Below are 20,729 nucleotides of genomic sequence, written 5' to 3' on the forward strand. Positions count from 1 at the left end.
CGGGCCTGCGGCCTCTCCCAGGCGGCCCCGCAGCGCTGGACAACTGTTCCTCCCTCCGGGGCCAAGCCCGTCAGGACGGGCACACCGAGGGCACACACCACTCGGCACTCAGAGAAACGGGCAGAGGTGACATCTCCTTCTGCTGCTGGAAACCTCACCTCCTTCCTAAACTGGCCACCAGGAGCTCCACCCAGCGAGTTCTCCGGGAAGGCGGGCACCTCCGGCCACCCTGCGCCACCTGAGCCGTAGGGCCACTGAAGCCATGAAGCCTGGGTGCTTCCTGGCCCAAGAAGCGGTCTTCACTTGCAAGTGATGGGATGTCTGAATCTCAGCTCGTACAGCCTCCATCAGCTGCTGTGCGGGACCAGCAGCCCACTCAGTGCTACACCTGCTGTGACGTGGGGGGGCTTCCCGGGGAGGCGTCTTCAGTCATTACCTGCTTGCCCCGCCTGCATCTTCACGCCTCAGCTCGTGGTGCTAACGAGAGAGGGCCCGCCGTGGGCCGTGGAGGGAGGCGTGGGCCGTGGAGAGAGGCGCACAGCGGCCCTGCGCCTGCACGGGAGGGGCAGGCCCAAGGGAGGCCTGCCGGTGCTGTACAGGGAGCGACCTGCACCGCCTGCTGGCCTAACACAAACACCACCCAGCAACCGCTGGGCGGCAGAGCCACTCAGGGCTGCGCTCCCAAAAGTGCCCGGGTATGCCTACCAGTGACGTGTTTCTCTCAGCGTGCCCACGTGCACACCATGTGTGCACACAGGCGTGAGGAGCTGGCTAGGAGCGGTAACGCTCATTCAGAGATGCAAGAGCCAAAACCACCACGCAAGTAACGACAGCATTTTTAATTGAAGCTAAGGACAAACGCTGGTCCCGCTCAGGGGTTAAGAGGCCTCATCCAGAGGCTGAGACGCCCCTCCTCTTGCTCAGCTGACCATCTCCCGAGGCCGGGTGATTTCCGCAAGTCCCCTGGCTCCTGAGAACCGTCCTGTGAGCAAAGCCACCACAGCGCCGCGTGACAAAGGCTTCACCCAACGCAGCGCCAGACACACTCACTGGACGTCGTCGTCATCAAAGAGATCCTCAAAGTCTACGGAGAGGAGCACAGCTGAGAGGCGCTCGAAAGGGCTGTCCCCGTGGGCCACTCAGCTCGGCCCAAGCAGGGCCGCGGGGCCCGGGACGGGCGGTCAGGGACGGGACTGAGCACCGCGTGGCAGGTCAGCCGGCGGCCAGGGCTCTGCCCCCGCCCCGCTGCTGTGGGGAAGGCGAGGCGGGCTGAGGCCACCCACCCTGGCAGCCCTGAGAGTGAAAGGGGGGGCCACGTGAGAAGGACCCCCTTGAAGGGAGTCTGAGCCCCAGTTTAGCCTGAGCCCCGTTCCCACTAGAAGAAATGCCACAAATTCCCAGCCTGCTGCATCCTGCGGTGGGGGCGTGGGGGGGGGGGGCGTCAAAGCCAAATCCTCGCACTCCACACTCCCGCTTTCCTGGGCAGGTGGCCGCCCCCAGCAGAGGGCCCTGTCCCCCCTCGACTCCTGTCCCAGCAACACCCGCCCCCTCGCTGCGCTCCACATGTGGCCCCACAGCTCCCACGAGACCTGCCCTCCAATGTGCCCGTGGCAACAGGGCGCCCACCTCTGTCGGGGCCACCGGGCCCGGCTCTGGCAACATCCCCTGTGCTGCGAACAGCGAGTACAGAGCGCAGGCGTCACCTGCCGTTAGAACCCCGCAGCCTGGGGACAGGGGGCCCTCAAAACCTACCTGTTCAAGGAGCAAAAGCCTCAGGAGGAGCCCGTCCAGAGGCCACTGGCTCTCTCGCAGGGAGCAGCTCCCCGCACCCCTGGGACGAGGTGGCCTGAGGCCTGCCGCCCATGCCCCTCAAAGGTGCATGAAGATCTCCTACGAAGCCAGCCCTTCACTGTTTATTTGGTACAACTGCACTGTGTTCTGGGAACTGGCCTTGGGGGCATGGCTGCGGGTCCAGAGGCGAGCAGGAAAGAGCAGGAGGGTGGCTGTCCCTGCCACAGGCAGCCAAGGGGACGCGACGAACGGCAAATGGGGAGAGGAAAGCAGACCGGCCATCGGGGAGCGGGGGCAGGCGAGGCGGCCAGACGGAAAGACCCTGCGAGCATCTCCGGCGTCTGAACGCGGGCGCACGGCTCAGACCCGGCTCAGACCCGACAGACGGAACCTGAGAGCAGGAGCTTCTCCTCTTGACACACAGCTGCCCGCTTGATAGGGACTGTGCCGAGTTCCCAGAAGGGCACGGGACCTGGGCCTGCCGGGCCTGTGGCCCAAGCCGCTCACGTCCCAAAACTGCTCCTCTGCACCCCTTGCAGAGGAAGCACGGGCTGAAACTGGCCGCCCAACCCGCATCCTTACCATTAAAAAAGTCTGCATGAACTGCCTTTTCATTGGCTGCCAAGTCCATCAGGAGCCCGGTGCTGCCTCCTGCCTGCGGACGGACAGAAGGGTTATGTCAGCGGCGTCCCCAAGAGGATGAGTGACAGTGGCTCACAGGCCCCCACTCCCCGGCAGAAAGTGTCCAGGTCAGAGACGAAGTGTAGTCGCAGGGGAAGGATTTAGTCCCACGGCTTCAGGAGCCGGCTGCAGTCAGCTGCTCTCCTAGGCCCTTGCTGGGTCCCCCCACAGCCCCCGGGGGCTTCCACGGACCTGCACCGCCAACCTTCTCCCATACGCAGTACTTGCAGGGGGTGGGGGAGACGGCACTTGCAGGAATTACTGTGAAGGGCTGCTCAGTCTTCGTTCCTAGGTTCCCCCCTCCCCTTTTCAATAAACACCTGCCACTGCCCCCAGTGGCACCACTTCTGTGTAAACCTCGAGAAGAGGGCTCAGCGCCCTACTGGCCGTCGTCACAGAGGCCCGGCTGTGCGCAAAACTGAGCCCGGCGATCTCTCTGCTCTGAGACGCTCCCTGCCGTGAGACGTGAACCACTTCCCTCGCGAAACCAACCTGCGGACCGGGGCTCTGGCAGCCATAAAACAATGCCATGGCCAGACGCGGGCGATCTGATGAGCGGTTTGAGGCACTTAACGTCACTCCGTGACGGGTGACCAGAGTCCTTTGGTGGCGGCACCCTGGACGCCCGGCCCACAGGTTCCTGCTGCTACCATGACCCCCAGCATCCCCAAGGCTGTGGGCTCCGCCTCTTCCTGGCTGGAATAGCTGAGCACCTCTGGGTCCCCTCTCACAGCTGCTCTGAGCAACCAGAACTCTCAGGGCCTCCCTCCCCCGCCCACCCCACAGCAAGCCATGCAGACCCCGCCAGGGACGGCCGGTGGAGCTTGTCCCCACTCCCACCTGAGGGGTCGCCTTCATTCGTCTGCATGGTGCCACTCTCCCACCCCCAAGCTCTCCTGAGCGACCGTCCTGCAAACCCGTCAGAGATCATCACGCCCCACTGCAAGGCCCCGGGTGACACCCCCCACCCCAGCCCCGGGGCCTAGAGCAGGGACTGTAACACAGGACTGAGAAGCAGGGGGTTAGTGGAAGTGCCTGAGTGGAGAGGAGACCCACCCGTCCCAGCGCAGCCACCCCTGCCCCCTTCCCCAGCTCCATCCCGTTCTCTCTCCAGGCACCTGAGGAGCCTCCGTGTTAAATCACAGGGCCTTCCTTCCCTTAGACCCCTTCAGGGTGGCTCCTTCCAGGCCTTCTCCCCCCAGCACGGCTTCAGGATGCGGCTGCAGTCAGCTGCTCTCCTAAGCCCTTGCTGGGTCACCCCAAAGCCCCCGGGGGCTTCCATCGACCTGCACCGCCAACCTTCTCCCATGCTTCGTACTTGCAGGCCGCCTTTCTCTGTCCCACCATGAGCTCCAGGGGAACACAGGCTGGGTCTGTCCCCCACCCCCTGAGCTTTGAGAGAGAAATCCAGGCCCTGACGCCGAGCAGCTGGCCGGACACGCCGAGCTCACTGAGCACCAACACCGGACAGGAACGCCCCGTGACCACAGGATGGGGTAAACGAAAACGCAGGACCACTTCACAACGCCGGTCACAGCGGGAGGAGAGCGGGCACCGCAGGGGGCACGTACCTGCCAAACGGCCTCTCCTCCGCCTCCCAGGCTGGCGGCCGCTTCTCGCCCAAGTGCCGCGCGCCAGCCGGGCTCTGGTCTCCCCTCCTTCCAGACGCCCCACTAGGGGCTCACTCCCACCGCCCGACTGCAGGCAACTCCGAGCGGGCCCACCTCCACCTCCACCGCCTGACAGGAGCTCAACCCGGTCCCCAGGGTCTCCCCCGGGCGTCCCTGCGGGTCCTCACCGCAACCCCGGCCGCAGACATCCCGGCCCCAATTCTCCCTTAGAGGAAGGAACCGCGGGAGCGCGAGCGGGCCGCGCAGGCCGCCTCCTCCTCTCGCCCCGGACCCGGCGCGCCCGAGAACAGGCCCTGGCTTCGCCGCCCGCCCGCCCGCCCGCCGCCCGGCGCCGCCCGCCTCACCTCGTCCAGGTCCACGTAGGGACCTGCGCCCTCGGGAAACATCTCGTCCACCGCCGGCTTCATCTCCTCCTGCAGCCCCGGGCGTTCCCGATCCACTTCCGGCCCGCCGACGGCCTCTTCCGGTGCACGCCTTGCGTGGCAAGTCTAGACGCAGGAGGGCCGCAGACTCTATGGTTTCCTCTCGCCCTCTGGTCAGTCTAGACTCCGGAGGACCTTCAACTCTATGGTTCGCTCCTCCGTTCTTCTTTACCCGCAGGGCTGGCCCTGGTCCAGGCCGGTGGGGAAAGGGTTTCGTCTGCCTGTCAGCACACGAGGGAAGCTGCTCAATGACTTTACGGTGGCCCGTGGCCACAGTTTAGCCCTAAGGGCCTGGCACAGACAGGTGCCCAAGAAGTACCTATTAAAGGAGGTGAGTGGCTAACGGGGTGAAAAGGCAACTCGCAGAATGGGAGAAAATATTGTAAACCATATGTCTGATAAGGAGTTAATATTCCAGAATGTATAGAGACTTCCTAAAGTGCAACAACGAAAAAAACAGGGAGTCTGATTGAAAAATAGACTTGAATAGACGTTTCTCAGAGCAGATGCATAAATGGCCAGGAAACCCATGAAAAGATGCTCCACATTACTGATCCTTAAAGGAATGCAAACCAAACAGCACCGAGACACCGCCCACACCATCAGGATGGCCGCTGTCAAAACCCCAGAAAACAGCAAACGCTGGCAAGGAGGGGGGGTGATTGGAAGCCCTGTGCACTGTTGGCTGGACTGTAAGATGGTACAATGTGGAGGTTCCTCAAAAATTAAGCATGGATTTACTTATAGATTATAGTAAATAAACTTACAGAAGCATAGATGCCACTTCTGGGTATGTATCCAAATTGAAACCAGGGTCTCCAGGAGATATCTGTAGACCCATGCTCACAGCAGCGTTCTTCACGATGGCCAAAATGTGGAAGCAGCTGGGGAAGGTGTCCATCAGCGTCCGAATGGTTGAGCAAAATGTGGTCCATCCATACTAGGGAATGTTATTCAGCCTTTAAAAGGAAGGGAATTCTGCCACATGCTGCAATGTGGATGAACCCTGCAGCCATTACGCTTAGGGAAATCACCAAAAGACAGATACTGTACAGTTCCACCTGCAGGAGATACCAGAGGAACCAAATTCATAGGCAGAAAGTAGAATGGGGCTGCAGGAGGGGAGTGAGTGTGTAATGGGGAGAGTTTCAGGTGGGGAGGATGAAGTCGTCCGGAGTTGATTGTGCCGCCATGGTAATGATGGGTACGCTCACTGCCCCTCAAAAACAGTCAGGAGAGTGTGTTTTCGGTTATATGTATTGTATTATATGTTTTCTAAGAAGAATGTGAATGTGCGAGAATGGAGGGCGGCAGGGGTAGGGAACACTTTTAGACTTAGGTAGGCTTGGGGGCTGGGCTGCCAGATAAGTGGGGGTGGGGGAGGGAAGGATGGCTCCCGGGAGCGAGGAAATGCTGAGCAGGGATTGGGGCCAGGGTGGGGTGGACAGCACAGGGCCCAGGGAGAAGGGAAAACTGACTGAACACGTGTGTGAGCCTCTGATGTCACCCTGACATGAGCCACAAGGGCAAGTCAGACCAATGCAGCCGGAGTCCATGCTACCATCAGGCTCCTCTTCTGAGCAGTCTCAAAGCTCAGGGGCCCCATTCCCACGGAGGGGTGAGGTCTCCAGGATAGCAGGGCGCAGGGCCACCCCCAGGGGACACTGATGTTGACGGAGGGGCAGGCCCAGGTGTGGTGAGGCCACGAAGGTGGAGGGACAGGGACAGATGGGGGCCCCAGAGAGCACCAGGGCATGGCGGCCGTCCCTGGGTGATCACATCCAGCCCGCGCCCCTGAGAGTCAAAGAGCCCTGCTTGGGACTCCACAGGGACAAGAGGTGTGGACAAAGAATGAACCCTGCCGCCCAGTGAGCAAAGGACGCTGTGTCCATCACGCCATCAGCCACTGCAGCCGCCCCTGCTTCTGCACGCATAGGATGGAGAAGCACAGGACGCTGGCCCCAGAGAGCTGAGGTGCACGTCAAAGGAATGATTTCCGTGCGCCCCGACTCGGGCATCTTCCCAGACACAGAAAAGCACTACATTCACTAACTTGAATGTCCAGTTTTCTTTCATTATGAGTAATCTTTTTTTTTTTCTTCTTAGGGCCGCACCCACATCATGTGGAAGTTCCCAGGCTAGGGGTTGAATCAGAGCTACAGCTGCCGGCCTGCACCACAGCCACAGCCACATGGGCTCCAAGCCTCATCTGCGACCTACATCACAGCTCATGACAACGCCGGATCCTTAACCCACAGAGCGAGGCCAGGGAGCGAACCCTCATCCTCATTGATACTAGTTGGGTTCGTTTCCACTGAGCCACAATGGGAACCCCCTAGCAGTAATCTTTTAAGGTTCTGACTACCGGTTGGGGGGGGGGGGGGTGGTTTTTGCAAAAACTTGTATAAATCCTGGCTCCTCCCTGACCTCTTTAGAGCCATCCCTAGAGGTATCCGAGAGGCTGCCTCCTGGGCTTAAGCTCCTCTTAAGTCTCCCAAATAAAACATAATCTTCAACTTGCAGGTTGTGCACTTTTTCCAGTCGACAAGACAGGGGCATTGACAGCCGGGTATGGCTGGCCTGTGGTCCCCCAGGCCATCAGTGACCCAAGCAGTGGCCGTGGGTGGTGCTTGACGGCGGTGAGGACTCCACAGTGGAGCCAGGAGGGGTGCAGCGGGCTGAGGACATGGGACAGGAAGAGGAGGGGTCCCCCACCAGATCTGGCGGGAGGGAGACCAGGAGGGGCTCGTAGAAGAGAGCTAAGCCTGGAGGGTCACAGCCGGGTGTGAACCCCAATCACAAAGCCAGGTGCCCCCGGGGCTCCGGGGCAGGCAGGCAGCGTGTCTGTAGAGGGTCACTTGGGGTGGGGGTTTCTTCTGAGAAAAGAGGGAGGGCAGCCGGGCCTCTCAAGACACATAATACAGCCGTGGGTCCGGGCAGCTGTGGGTGGGTCCGAGGTGGGGGCATCCAGGGGCTTCCGATGAAGGCACACAGAATGTGGTCCACTGGGCAGCCCAGGAGGCAGTGGGGAGGGGACCGCCGTTCTCCAATGCTTGACACATCTGTGAGCCTGAAAATCCACACGGCATGTAAACATCCCCCCCACACAGGCGCACACACGAATTAACACGCGGGTCAACTGTCTGGAGGGTGGGGGCACCTCTGTCTGGTACGTTTGGTTGAGGCCCAGCTGCCCCAGTGGGCTGTCATGTGAGTCGGAACTTATTTTTGCAGTTAACTTACACAGAAACCAAGTTCAAGGGGTAAAGAGACAAAGCATGCATTGGTCTCTCCCTGAGCCACTGGCTGGGCCCACAGATTCCTCCTCCTGAGGCTCCGATGCAGGCAGGGACCCAGCTCGCCAGCCGCAGGAGGTGGAGGCGGAGGTGGGGGCAGGAAGCCCAGCTGGACGGCTGCAGCCACTGGGCAGCCACAGGAGGCACAAAGGACACTGCCTGGGCACCATGGCCACCTCTCCCTTCCCAAGTTCCTGCAGCCGGGCTGGGTCTCTGTGCCAGGGTCCCTCCCGGGAGAGTCCCCTGTCCCTGCTCTGAAAACTCTCAGAATAACCCCGCTATTGCTTGAGAAAACTCGCGGGGATCTGGCCCCTGCAGCAGAAACTGCCTCCCTCACCTTCCAGGCCGGCCCGCAGACCCTCAGACAAAATCCATTCCCTCCACGTGTTCCCACCAATCACAAGGCGCAGACACCTTTCACAAAACCTGACGTACTTCTCCCTGTGTGTAACACAGGGGAGTTAGTGGCTAGTCAAACACTAGTGTCAGGAGCTCCCGTCGTGGTGCAGTGGAAACGAATCCGACTAGGCACCATGAGGTTGTGGGTTTGATTCCTGGCCTCGCCCAGTGGGTTAAGGATCTGGCGCTGCCGTGAGCTATGGTGTAGGTCACAGGCGCGGCTGGGATTCTGCACGGCTGTGGCTCTGGCGTGGGCTGGCGGCTGTATCTCCGATTCAGCCCCTAGCCTGGAAACCTCCATATGCCGCGGGTGCAGCCCTAAAAGGCAAAAATAAATAAATTAAATAAATAGATAAATACCAATGCAAGTGTCAACAGTTACATAGGAAGCATGATCTATTATTTCATTTGAAAAGAAAAGCTGGTTTTTCATTAAACCAATTCAATCACCGTCTGATAGAGGGGTGTCCTGCAGCTTGCACACCCTGGCCATGGGGGTCCCCACTGTGAAGTGCCCTCCCAGGGCAGGAGGCTGGTGCCTGAGACCCTGTCCAAGCTGCCGGCACCTCCTTCCTCTCCAAGGTGCCAGGGCGGGCCACCCCACTCCCCCCATGTCCCCAAGCCTGCCGCCCTGGCCTTGCGGTTTCAGGGGCCTCTGCTTGCAGACCCAGTGCCCAGGCCTCCGCGATCATCGCAGACAGACTCCTGGTGCCCTGGTGTGAGCCGAGCGTGGGGTGACACCCGGGCAGGGCCTCTAGTCCCGGTGGCTGCTGCCCAGGTCCGAGGCCAAGGGCAGGATGGGATCTGGGTCCCGTCAAAGTGCCAGGCAGTTGCCTGGCGTCTGTTCGCCTCCATTTCCCCACCGACACTCTGGGGCACCCTCCCAGGGTCATGGGCTCAGGGAAGAGCCAAAGCAGGTGCTCTGGGGACAGAAACGGCGCACAAGCCTGTTCGGGAAGAGTTCCCTGCAGGCAGAAGGGCGGCTGATCGTCAAATGGGAGAGCAGGTGGAGCGGAGTGGAGCTGCCCCTCGAAAGAAAACCGCGAAAACCACCTCGTGTGCCAAGCTCTTAAGTCCGGCGTTTATTGAGTGCGGGGTCTGCCCGACTCCCTCAGGGTGGGGCCCCCGCCCTCGTCACTCCGCCGCCCTGACGTCACTCCTCCCGGTAGGGGGCGTGGAAGCCCAGGGTGGTCCCCAGGGGGAAGTGGGCGAAGAAGACGCGGGCCATGTCCTCCAGCTGGGGGTAGGCGCCCAGGGCCTGGAGGTGCTGCACGTAGCTCCAGAAGTCGGAGGTGGAGAAAGGCCAGTACGGCAGGGCCGGCGGCTCGGCGTAGGGGTCTGGAGGGAGACCACCGGGCTCAGGGGCTGGGCCGTCCCGCCCCCCTGGGGGACTCCGAGCCTGGGCACCCCGGGAGGGGGGTGGGGCGGGCGCGGGGTGCCCAGGCCCTGCCCCTCGGGACTCCCGTGGGGGGTTGGTCAGAGGAGGGGGAGGGAGGGAAGTCTGGCCCCGTCCATGGAGACACCACGGAGGAGGCAGGGCCTCCGGGAGGGATGCAGAGACAAGTCCCTGAGCCTTGGGGTCCGGATGCGCTGCACGGAGGGGGCCAGGGGTCTGAGACGGGAATGCCGGAGTCCTCGGGGTCAGAGCTGTGTCCCCGGGGCTGGAGGACAGGCCCAGGACAGAAGCCCCAGTGCCTCCAGCTGTTCCCACTTCACCGCTCTGGTCAAGAGGCCAGGTCCCCCAGGCCCCGCCCGGCCCCCTCCCCTCCCCACCCGGCGGGCCAGAGCAGGAACGAGGGGACAGCAGTACAGTACCTCTGTCATCCTGCACAGGCTTGGCCCCTGCGAGGGAAGGGGACAGCCGTCACCCCAGAGGGCCCCCCAGGCAGGACCCCACCACCCACGGGGAGGACAGCAGAGCACAGGGGACAGCACAGAGGGACAGAGAAGCCCCTCACCTGCCAGAGGCCCCAGCAGGAGGCAGAGGGCCAGCCCCGGCACCAGACAGGCCTTTGTCTTCCCCAGGCCCGACCCCTGACAGCCCATGGCGCTCAGGTCCACCTGCAGCAGGAGGAGCCGAGACAGGTGAGACCCCCCCTCCCCTCAGGGCCCGCTCTCCCCCCACATCCCCACCCCCAGAGGGGACAACTCCTGGGAAAACCCCCCAGTAAAAGACAAATCTCCGTGTTCTCATGACAATTTCAATTTCAGTGGCTTCAAACCATTCTTCTGATGCTAAACCCACGATTCGGAGCCACTGGCCTCAGTCAACTATTTAAGAAACGTCCCAGCTCTGTCCCCGGCGGTTACCTTGTAGCTGCTGTTCCTCAGCCTCAGCCCCGCAGCCTGACGGGTGGCTGCTGCCAGCTCACAGCTCCTCTTTATAAAAGACCAGGGACAGGAGGGGGACGTCACCTCTGTGAACCGTCAAACAGAACTTCGTCCCCACCCAGGGGACTGAGGGCTGCTGTGACCCTGCCAGCAGCAGGGCTCCACTTCTGGGAACCGGATGCAAAGATCAAATGGAAGGAAAACAGCATCGGGCCCAAGATTTTCAGGACTGACTTCAACACTGGTGCTCAAAACAAACCCAATTTCCTTTCTACCAGGAGGGACAGACCTTCCAAATATGACATTGGGGCTGAGACGCCCCCGGTCACGGGAACAGAGGAACCGCAGAGCTGCTCTGGGGACAGGCAGGCAGGACGGAGCCCTTGGGGAGTCCCTGGCCCCCCTGGGTCAGCGGCTTCCACCGACAGGTCACTGAGGGGCAGCGACAGGCAGTTGAGAGGGGTCCAGTCCCACTCCCCATCTCCAGACCAGCGCCTTCCCGCTTCGATGCGTGATTAAGTCTGTCTCCAGGCAAGACAGCTGTTAGAGGGGGACCGTTGCAGGTTCCTCAGGCAATGGGGGGGCTCGTCCCCAGATGGAGAGGAAGGATGTCTTCTGGCAAAGAAGACCCAGCAGGAGTTCCGGTCGTGGCGCAGGAGAAACAAATCTGACTGGGAACCATGAGGTTGCGGTTCGATCCCTGGCCTCGCTCAGTGGGTTACAGATCTGGTGTTGCTGTGGCTGTGGTGTAGGCTGGCAGTTGTAGCTCTCATTGGACCCCTAGCCTGGGAACCTCCATATGCTGTGAGCTGTGGCCCTAAAAAGACAAAAAATTAAAAAAAAAGAAAAAAGAAAACATAAATTTTAAAAAAAGAAGACCCAGCAGAGTTAAGAGTCTTCACCCGAATCTGCTCGCGTGTCCCCAGCCAAGTGCTGCGGGGCCATTCTTCCCCAGACAACACGCGAACTTTCAGAGGGTGCCCGGAGGCCATCCGCCCATGTGGAAGGGGCCACACGCCAGACTAACTTCAGGTTTTATGTTCAGAAATCCAGACCCTGTGCCTGCAAGAGATAAATTCTTTTAGGGAAGCTATGGGCTCCTTAGGTGGACACTTGGTACACATGTCAGGGTCCCAAGGACCACCTCCGGGGTCACTAGGGGGACTCCCAGGACTCAGCGGAGGCCATGGTCACAGATGGATTTAGGACAGAGCACGGATACAAAGCAGTATCAGCAGAAGGAAGAGGCTCACGGCGACAAGGCGAGGACCAGGCCCCTCCAGCTCAGGGCAGGCTTAGCTCCCTGCCACCTGCTGTGACACCCTGGGAGGGGCTGTCCACATGGAAGGCCCATTAGAGACACAGCTCCCAGGGCTTGTACTGGGGATGGGTGGTGGGCACCTGTGCCTGGGGAAGGTTCCAGACTCCCAAGAGGAAGTGGTGCTTGGCAGGAGCCACGCCAGGCACAGACGCTGAGGGACAGTGAGGCCCCCTCATCCACGAGGGTGCTGGGGACCTGCAGCCGGGGGCCAGCCTCACAGAGGGGCCTGTCCAGGGGCGGGGGTGGGGGCCCTCCCTGTTAACCCTTTTCTGCTCAGCACAGAAGCTTTCCGGTTCCTCATCCGCCCCTGGGCTGGGAAACTCAAGCTCTGAACTCCTCATTTTCATCTCCCAAACCCTCCAGCACACCTAGGCTATCGGCCGAGCCCGCAGTCCTTGCTCCTCGTTCCCCCACGGGCCGGTCACCGTCTGCTGCGCCTCCTGAAGGCACTCGGCTTCGGGACCGGATGTTGTATGTGGCGCCGTGGACGACGGGGCGCCTGATCCCTGTGAAGGGCACGCTGGATGTCAGGCCAGGGAACCCATTCCGGGGGCCGTCCCCATCGCTCTGATCCCCTGGGCCCTCCCGGCTGCAATACACTACCCAACCGGGCCCCAGTCTGCGTAGCGACAGACAGACCCTCTGCAGTGTGGGCGGAGCTGAGGGGGTGAAGTCCGGAGGCGGGGGAGCAGCCTCTGTGCAGCTCCCCAGGGGCAGAGAGGCGAGGGGACCCGCCCGCCCCCGCCCCCGCCCCCGCCCCCGTCATCACCGCAGAGGGTCCATGGTGAGCTCTTCCGCGTCTGAGGATGATGTGTGTGTGTCCTGTGACGTCTGGGACAATGCAATCAAGTTACAAACGCTGTGTTTTATAACCGCTCACAAGAACGGCTCGACCCGGAACAAGTCTACAAGGAGTGGCCAGTGACGGTCTTGGGAGCTGTGTTTTCTTCTTTCTAGCTACATGTGTATTTTCCTTAATTTATTACTTTACGTAGGGAAAAAAAATCTTTTTAAAAAACCCGCCACCAACAGCCCCCTGTTCCTTCTGGGCGCTGTCCTGAATCAAGCTCCCGGGGCTCCCATCACTGCGCCATGTCCATCCCACAGCCTTTCTCTCCTCCTGAGGTCTTCAGGCTACTCACCTTTGTTGGTCTGCACACAGACCCTCCTGGCCCTACCTGGAAGGCCCCAAGTGGGGTCTACCCTTCTGTCCCCCCAAGGACGACGTCTTCGCCCCCTCACCCAGGAGCCTTCCTGCAGTGACCCTAACAGGGGGCTCTGCAACCCAGGCTTGGATAGTTCCTGCTCAGTGCGACCCCAGAGCCAGGTTCTCACACCCCGTACAGATTGCTTGGGGACCCTGTTAAAATGCAGCGCTGATGCAGCAGCTGTAGGGGGTAGAGCCTGGGACTCTGCATTCCTCAAGGCGCCCGGGAGACGCTCAGGCTGCCGCCCCCAGGGACATTTAGGGCAGCGAGGCGTGGGCAGGTTCTCCACCAGGACACATGGTGGAATGCAGAGACCTGGGCCCCCACCTCTCAGAGTGCTGATGCCAGGCCCAGTTCTGGGCCCGGAACTCTGCATTTCTATCACATTACTGGGGATGCTGAGCAGACTCCGGGCCAAGCTTTGAGGGCTGCTGTCCAAAGACGTTCTCAACACTGGCTGCTCATGGGGACCGCATGGCGGGCTTTCCAGTAGTCAGGATTCCAGCCCACACCCCCCCACACCCCCGCCCCCCACCCCCTGGTCTCTGAAGGTCAAGGTCAGAAGCCAGCAGGATTCTAATATAATGGGTCAAGGGTGGGGCCCGGGTTGGTGTTTGAAATCTCCCAGGCGACTCTGCTCTGAAGCCTGTGGACCACCAGCCGGCCCCTGCCCTGCACAGGACCCTCCCCAGGGTCACTTCGGAGGCCTCTGAAGGGCCCTCCTGCCTGCGGCGAGAAGCAGCCCTGGTTGTGTAAGACGGGCCTTGGTGGACAAAGTGGACAAAAGCGCCCGTCTGCCTCCGGTGCTAAAGGGGCAGAGAGAAAGGGTGGGCTGTGGAGCTCAGCCGTGCGGTTAGGAGGGAGCCAGGGCGGTGACTGAAGAGCCTTCCTCCCCGGCTACTCCACCTGCTCCAGGTGAGGCCAGGGCTGGACCCAAAGCAGCACCGCAGTTGCTCCCATTAGGAGGGCTCGGGGCGCCCCCTGCTGCCCGGCTCGGGGGCACCAGGCGTGGCCTCCTGCTAAGGTGTCTGATCCCCGAAGGCGAGCCTCGCCCACCTCGGGTCTCCTGGAACAGGGCGCAGGGCGCGTGGGTCACAGTCCCTCCTGCCGTCCCAACGCAGGCCAGACCCTAGATCACTGGCAAGTCCCGAAGCCACAGGTCCTCCGGGACACAGGCTCCCTGCGCTCTGCTTCCGGAGGCACCTCGTCCCCAGCCCCTCCCGTGGCCTCCATTGGCGCAGGCCCCCACCCGCGATTTTGCCCTGATTCTGGGAGAGGCCACACTGGTCACCCGGTCCGGCCTGGGAGCCTCCCCCTGGCTGCTGGCTAGCCCCCAGGGCCCCCTCTGGCCAGCCCGCTTTCCACCCCCCAACCTGCCCTCCTCGTCACCGCTGGGGACCCTGCACACCGCCCCTCCCCATGCCAGGAGCTCTGCTCCCTGGGACCCTTTGCCATCTCCCCGCCCACGGTCACTCTGTCCCACCCCAGCCTGTGACACTGCCCTCCTGCTTGGCTCCGTGTTCCGCCCACTTCCTTTCTGAGCCCGCGGGTCCCCAGACCATCGCGCGTCCAGGGCCCTTGATGGGCGGGGCTGGGAGAGGGCGCAGCACGAACTCCTGGGACAGGTCAGCGGAGAGCCGGGCCGCAGGCCACCCCACTAGGCCGACCCTGCGCCCAGCTGTGCTCCCTCACTCCCCGCAAGACCCAGGTGGCCTCGAGAAGCACCCACCCTTCTGCTCTCAAAAGGGGAGGGGCCGCCTCTCACAACCACGCACTTGCTCCCAAAACCTCAGGCTCAAATATATTGTATGTGTCATTTTAAGAGAAGAATTTAATTCAATATCATGAAATCTAATGAATGCGAACCGCGTTTTGTGGGCGCAAACTCAGTGGCCTTGGAAAGGCCCACTCACCGAACACGTGGCCGGAAGCTGCTGTCCCAGCTGGAGGTGTGTATGAGAACTCTGGCAGGTTGGAACCTGGCCCACCGGCGGTTCTGAGGAATCCCACACCTGACACCTCGGGCGCGCCTCCGGGAGTGGGCTCCAGGGGGCGCCAGGCTCACTGGTATTGAAGAACAGCCTGTCCCAGCCGCCAAGGCGCCCCCTCGAGATTTGCAAGTTAAATGCCTGAGGCTCAGGCGAGTTTTCCTGAAATTCATTTCTGACTTTACTCATTTTTGAGAATCTGACCAGCGGACGAGAAGGCTTCCCCTGGGCCGGGGGACCCTGGCCTGGGGTGGAGTGAGGTCAGCCAGTGGGGACGCACCCAGAGCTGGGAGGACAGAAGAAGGTCAGGAAGCCCTGATACTAAAAAGCAGCCACTGATTATTTGACGTTCTAATCTGATTGGGCCTGTATTTGTGTTTGTGAATCACCGTCCCGGCATCTCAGCGCCACCTGGCCCTGCCTGGCCCAAAACCGAGGCTCTGGCTGGAGCAGAAGCCTTGGGCTCAGGACAGCAGGGAGAAGGGGCTCCAGCCTGGGAGGAGGAGCAGGCAGCGGAGGGGCTTTTCTGAAGCCCCTCATGGGGCCTGACAAGGTTCACAGTCCTTGCAGGGCACGGGCACCTGGGCCCAGGACGCCCAGAGTCTAGAGCCGGCCCAGCTGAGCTGGTCACAGAGAGAACGTGATGGAGCTGTAGAGGTGGGGCTGACCATGCTGGCAGAGCCCCTTCTCTCAGGCTTGGGGCCCAGGGAGTTCAGGGCCAGGGATGGGGACAAGGGGATATGCCCCAGAGTCTGAGGCAGGAGAAGCATCAGCGTTAGATGTGAGCTGTGACAGGTGCAGGAGCTGGTGACCCGCCGTCGCCGGACAGGCTCTGCCCTCCCCATCCAAGGGTCTTCTTACTGTAACCACCCCCTCAGCAGGCAGCCTGGCTGGGCACCCTGGCATGCAAGAATCCTGTCCAGGCTGAAGGCGTGGCCCGGGCTGTGGGGAAGATGCCACCCTTGAAAGCAGAGCGAGGGCAAATGGGCAAGGCGGGGCCACGCCTCCACCTGCTCGCAGCGCTCTGCCAGTGTCGTCCTGGTGTGAGTGGGTGCCACGCTGTCTCTGCACCGTGGTCCCAGGGGGCGGGGGTGGGAGTCTGGGTGGGGCTGTGAACGGAATGGGGGAGGCTGGAGCAGGGGCGTGTTGCTGCCACCGCCCACCCCCACCTCCTGATCTTCCGAGACCTCAGGCCTGAAGAAGCACTGATCCGAGGGCCCTAGGTGTTAACTCCTCTAACTCCAGGTGCACAGGCTCTGGGGTCCCACAGGCCTCCGATGCTGGGGCTCGGAGAAGCACGAGTCAGGCAGGGGGCGGGAGATGCGGGTGAGGGCGCACAGGGTAGATGAGGCACGGGCGGGGCGGGCGCTGAGGCTGCAGCTGAGTCCGGGGTGGCAGGACACCGTGCAGCCCAAGTCAGACCCAGTGAACTGTCAGCCCCGAGAGCACCCAGCTCACCTCCCGCTGTGATCAAACCACAGCGGTTACTCAGGCGACCCCGTCCCTGGGGGAGTTTTCCTCCGGCTTCATCTCCTAAGGACCTGGCATCCTCTTGCCAGCCCCCTTCTGGCCCAGCTAACTGGGCAGAAACACGAGGCTCTCGGAGTCGGTTTACTGGTGGGGGCCTGGGAGCAGCACCCGCACTGAGGGTCAGACCAGCCTCTTCCGGCGCCATCGCACGGCGTGACCCGCTGTGCACTCCTGTCCCCTTTGCGGTCTCATTCAGAAGACCTGGCGCCTGGGCCTCAGCATTCCAGACACGCTCCCAGGCACCGAGATGCCACTGGCCTTCCGAGGGGCCCTGGGTGGCGAGCAGCTGCCGTGTCCAGCCAGCTCCCCAGACAGAACCGCCTGGCCCATCCTGGGAGGCACACACGCCCTGCAGCAGCTCGGGGCTCCCGGGCCAGGTCTCTGTCTGCTGCCCAGAGGGCTTTGTAACCCGTGGCTTTTGGAGGACAGCCTGAGGGCTCCTGAGATGGGCCAGAGCAGACGGCTAGCAGCTCATTATCGGGCAGTTACTCAGCCTGAATGTGCCCAGTGCTGCGGGGACTAGGCCGCGGGGCTAGGCCGCGGGGCTACGATGCCGGCCTCAGCCAGGGCGGGGACGACCCAGCGAGGTCCTTGGCCAGAGAGGATGCCCCGGGCTCTGGTCTGGCTCGGGTGCCCCGCCCGCTCCCCTGCGCCTCTCCTCCAGGCTCACGGCCCCCTCACGGTTAGCAAAGCACAGGCCAGGCTTCCTGGCAGCCAGCGGTGGACCCAGCCCTGATGCTTGGCCCTCAAATTCGCATTTTCTTCCACTGGACTTGCACTTCCGGGGGAGGGGGCAGCTCCAGTCCTCCGCAGGCCCCGTGTGCCTGCTCATCTCACCCCCTCCTAGGGCTGCCGGAGCTCTGCAGGCGGGCGGGTGGGACCTGGGGGTCCTGGCTCCCCAAGGCTGGAGGCAAGAAGGATTTTCCCAGGAACTCAGGGCTGCCGTGCCCGCGGTGAGGCGGCGAGGGCTGGTGGAGAGCGGCTGGGCAGGGCGGGGAGGGGAGAGTGGTTCGAGGCAGGCTGGGGAGCCTGCAAAGTGGGGAAAGTTGGGGTGGGGGCTGGAGCAGGGTGACGAGGGCCTGGAGAACATGGGCTTTGTAGGGACACTTGCCTGGGCAGGAAGGCCTGGGGAGAGGTCCTGGGTGGCCTTGGACCGCGGGTGTTGAGGGGGTGGCTATAGCGTAGCAGTGGCCGATTGGCTCCGCCTGGCTGCACCCAGCACACGCACCGTCCACCGCAGGGCCGGGCTGAGTGTCCACAGGCAGAGCGAGGCAGAGAGGGGCCCGTGGCAGCAGCTGTCGCTTCTGAGGCAGGCTCACATCAGCAGGACCAGAGGGGTGGAGCCGAGGCTGGCCACCATGTGGGAGGGAACGGTGGAGGGAGTCCAGCTCTGGGGGCCGTCGGGGCACATCACCCAAGGCCCAGGGCCTGCTCTGTGCTCTGGGCGATGGGGCCAGGGGGCGATGGAGCAGTAACTGCCCGCTGGGCCCTGCTGGCCACTGAGCTGCCCACAGCCCTTCTTCCCGGGGTGGAAGGGGCCCTGCTAGCAACAGACCCCAAGGGACGCGAAATCTCCTCCCAGAACCCGAGCAGGCGGCTGTCTTTGTGAGGGATTCAGGGATTCAGGCCCCGCCATGCTGAGGCTCCTAATTGCAGGAGAGAGACCCAGGCTGGGCCAGCTTCTCTGCGGCCTGAAAAAGATCCATTGTTCACCCCTATTCATGGCCACATAAAAGCCGGATTTATGGGAACCGGGGCTCGGCATGTTTCTCAGCCTGGCTGAGGCGTCCAGGCAGCGAGGCCCGTCCCGCCAGCTCCGGGCTCTCCCGCCTTTGAGGGTCTCTGCTGGGAGCCGGGCACCAGCACCAGCCTCCCCCGCGCCCGCCCGGCGGCCTCCTCCCTCTGACTCTGGCTCTTCCTCCCTGATGTGGGTGGAAACAGGTTGATAACCGAGCAGGTGGCCCGGCTCCGTTGTCCTAGATTTGGTGATTCACCGAGAAGCAGGTATTGTGCGCCTGCGACGTGGGGAGCCGGGGGCCGCGCTGGGCCAGGCGACGGCTCAGAATTGAAAGGCTGGAAAGGGCTTTTGAAGAGCGCTAAATCCAGCTCTCGGACAGCCGGGGAGGCAGCCAGGGCTTCAAAGCAGAGCCTCACCTCCTGCTTTGTCCCGGGAGATGAGCACGGAGAGAAATCCCGTTACAGTGAGAGAGACGAGGGGTTACACCCTCCGCCGCTTCTCTGAGCGGATCCTCGGTGTTAATGGGCCGTGTGGACAGACCCCCGCCCGTCCCCTCTGAGCCCAGGCCATGCAGGTGTCTGTCCTGCTGCCTTAACACACCGGGACCGTGCACACTCCCCAGGGCCGTGTCTGCTCCTGGATGATGCATTCTGGACGTCTGCCAGGTCTCTGAGGCTCAGACTCGCCCCTTCTCCCCGACAGCTGGCATAGTGCAGCGGGAGCACCGCAGGCTGGCAGTGTGGACTCCGCGGTGGGGAGAGGATCCATCCTGTAACCCGCAGGATGTGTGGCCTTCACCCCCAGAGGCCAGCAGCACCCCCGCCAAGACAATCCAGAATGATGTCTCCAAACTTTGTCACGTGTCCCTGGGGGACAGACTCCGAGGAATGGAGACCCTTGCTCTCTCATGAGCCCAAAGCCACGTCTACTCAGCAGCCTCCTGGGCATCCCAGGACCGTGCCCTCCACCAGCCGTGCAGGAAGCACCTTGAGCTGTTACCTTTTAAGCCCCACTTTTTAAGGTTGGACTGAAATCTGGCTGGTTTACAACGTCGAGTCATTTCTGCCGCACAGCGAAGGGGTTCAGGTGCACGTGGACACGCATCCGTCCTCTTGCGGGTTCTTCTCCCACAAAATTTCACAGGATATTGAGTAGAATTCCCCGTGCTCTGCGGCAAGACCCCGGTGGCCCCTCGTTCCGTACACCTCATAGCGCATGCGCCAGCCCCCAACCCCCAGTCCATCCCTCCCCGCCCAGACCTGCCCCCTTTGGTCTGAGTTGTGACTCCTAGCCATGGTTTTCCTGTATCTGATTGCATCCCCAAATGGGGTCCCCTGAGGCCACAGCCCTGCTTGAGCTCAGGCAGCTTGAGCATCAGGGCGTGTGTGAACCCGTTCTGAAGCTCCGGGTGCAGCAGTCACATGGTTCTGTAAATTTTGCAAAAAAACAGATATCAACCAAACCCTGACATTTTGCCAACAGCCCGTTGAGCCTGTTGTCTTTGCTCTGCTGCGTGGGTTCTGGGCGGTGTGCCGGCCGTGGGCCCTGGGGGCCCGTGGAGGGGATCTTCAGCCTGGGTGTCTTGAGACCTGTTTAGGGGACCGAAGTCCCTCTGGGCAGCGATGCACCATCATCAGCACTGCTCCTGGAAGGGGTGGGCGAGCTTGAAGCAGTCCTGCCCGCCCCCCCCTGCCCATTTGCCTGGAATCCTGGCGGAGGGGGCAGGGCCAGAGGTCACCTGACATTCTGAAGGTTCCTCCAGCGCCTGGTGCAGAAGGAGGAGAACAGAGGTGTAGCGTGTGAAAAGCCAGAAGCTGCTCCAGAAGATCCTTTGAAGGGGGGGGTGCAGTTCCAAAAGCGATGCCCAGGCAGGATGCAGGTTCCCTGCCTTGGCCGGGAGTCAGCCTGCCCGGGCCGAGGGATGCCCAGAGACTGGCCACTTCCCTTCCAGGTGTGTCTGTGAGGTGCCTCAGAGGAGAGGGGCATTTGAATCAGCGGACCCATTATGTGAGCAGACACCTCGAAACCCATGGAGGCCCAAACAAGACAAAAAGGTGGGGGAGGTGGACTTTGCTCTGCCTGAGCTGGGACACCTGTCCCATCCTCTCCTGCCCACGGAGATGGCAGTGCCCCTGCTTCTCAGACTCAGCGTGAACTGCACACCAGACACACCAGGCGCACAATTAGAAACTCACCAAACACGTCTTTCTTTCTTGAGAAATGCGCAGGGTAGACTCTCAGAATTCCTGTGTTTTAGGCGGGGTTGCAGGGGCTCCTGCGTTTGAAGGCACACGTGCTCAGCACTCCTGCCTGCAGCACCATATCCTGGCCCATCTGATGCCTCTGGTCCTGAATAAGCCCGGTGACTCCAGAAACAGAGGTTGAGGTTCATG

At 62.0% G+C, this 20,729-nt stretch overlaps 2 protein-coding genes across 5 annotated transcripts; both read right to left on the reverse strand.

Moving 5' to 3' along the window:
• On the reverse strand, positions 821-4,602 carry COPS9 (COP9 signalosome subunit 9). Its single transcript, XM_003359706.4, has 3 exons — positions 4,448-4,602; positions 2,374-2,446; positions 821-1,084 (listed from the first exon to the last, which is right to left on the reverse strand). Exons 1-3 carry the CDS (start codon positions 4,508-4,510, stop codon positions 1,047-1,049), a joined length of 174 nt encoding a protein of 57 aa, XP_003359754.1. The 5' UTR covers positions 4,511-4,602; the 3' UTR covers positions 821-1,046.
• Positions 9,280-12,505, reverse strand: OTOS (otospiralin). Of its 4 annotated transcripts, none has more exons than XM_021075464.1 (5): positions 12,241-12,505; positions 10,531-10,599; positions 10,179-10,281; positions 10,036-10,062; positions 9,280-9,558 (listed from the first exon to the last, which is right to left on the reverse strand). In XM_021075464.1, exons 3-5 carry the CDS (start codon positions 10,264-10,266, stop codon positions 9,374-9,376), a joined length of 300 nt encoding a protein of 99 aa, XP_020931123.1. In that variant the 5' UTR covers positions 10,267-10,281; positions 10,531-10,599; positions 12,241-12,505; the 3' UTR covers positions 9,280-9,373. The 4 variants fall into 4 exon arrangements, with proteins under 4 accessions (XP_020931123.1, XP_005672423.1, XP_020931124.1 ...); XM_005672366.3 differs by lacking the exon at positions 12,241-12,505 and adding an exon at positions 10,841-11,309 and having other exon boundaries at positions 10,531-10,718; XM_021075465.1 differs by lacking the exon at positions 10,531-10,599 and having other exon boundaries at positions 12,239-12,505.

The sequence above is a fragment of the Sus scrofa genome, chromosome 15 (assembly GCF_000003025.6).
Source record: "Sus scrofa isolate TJ Tabasco breed Duroc chromosome 15, Sscrofa11.1, whole genome shotgun sequence".
NCBI lineage: Eukaryota > Metazoa > Chordata > Mammalia > Artiodactyla > Suidae > Sus > Sus scrofa.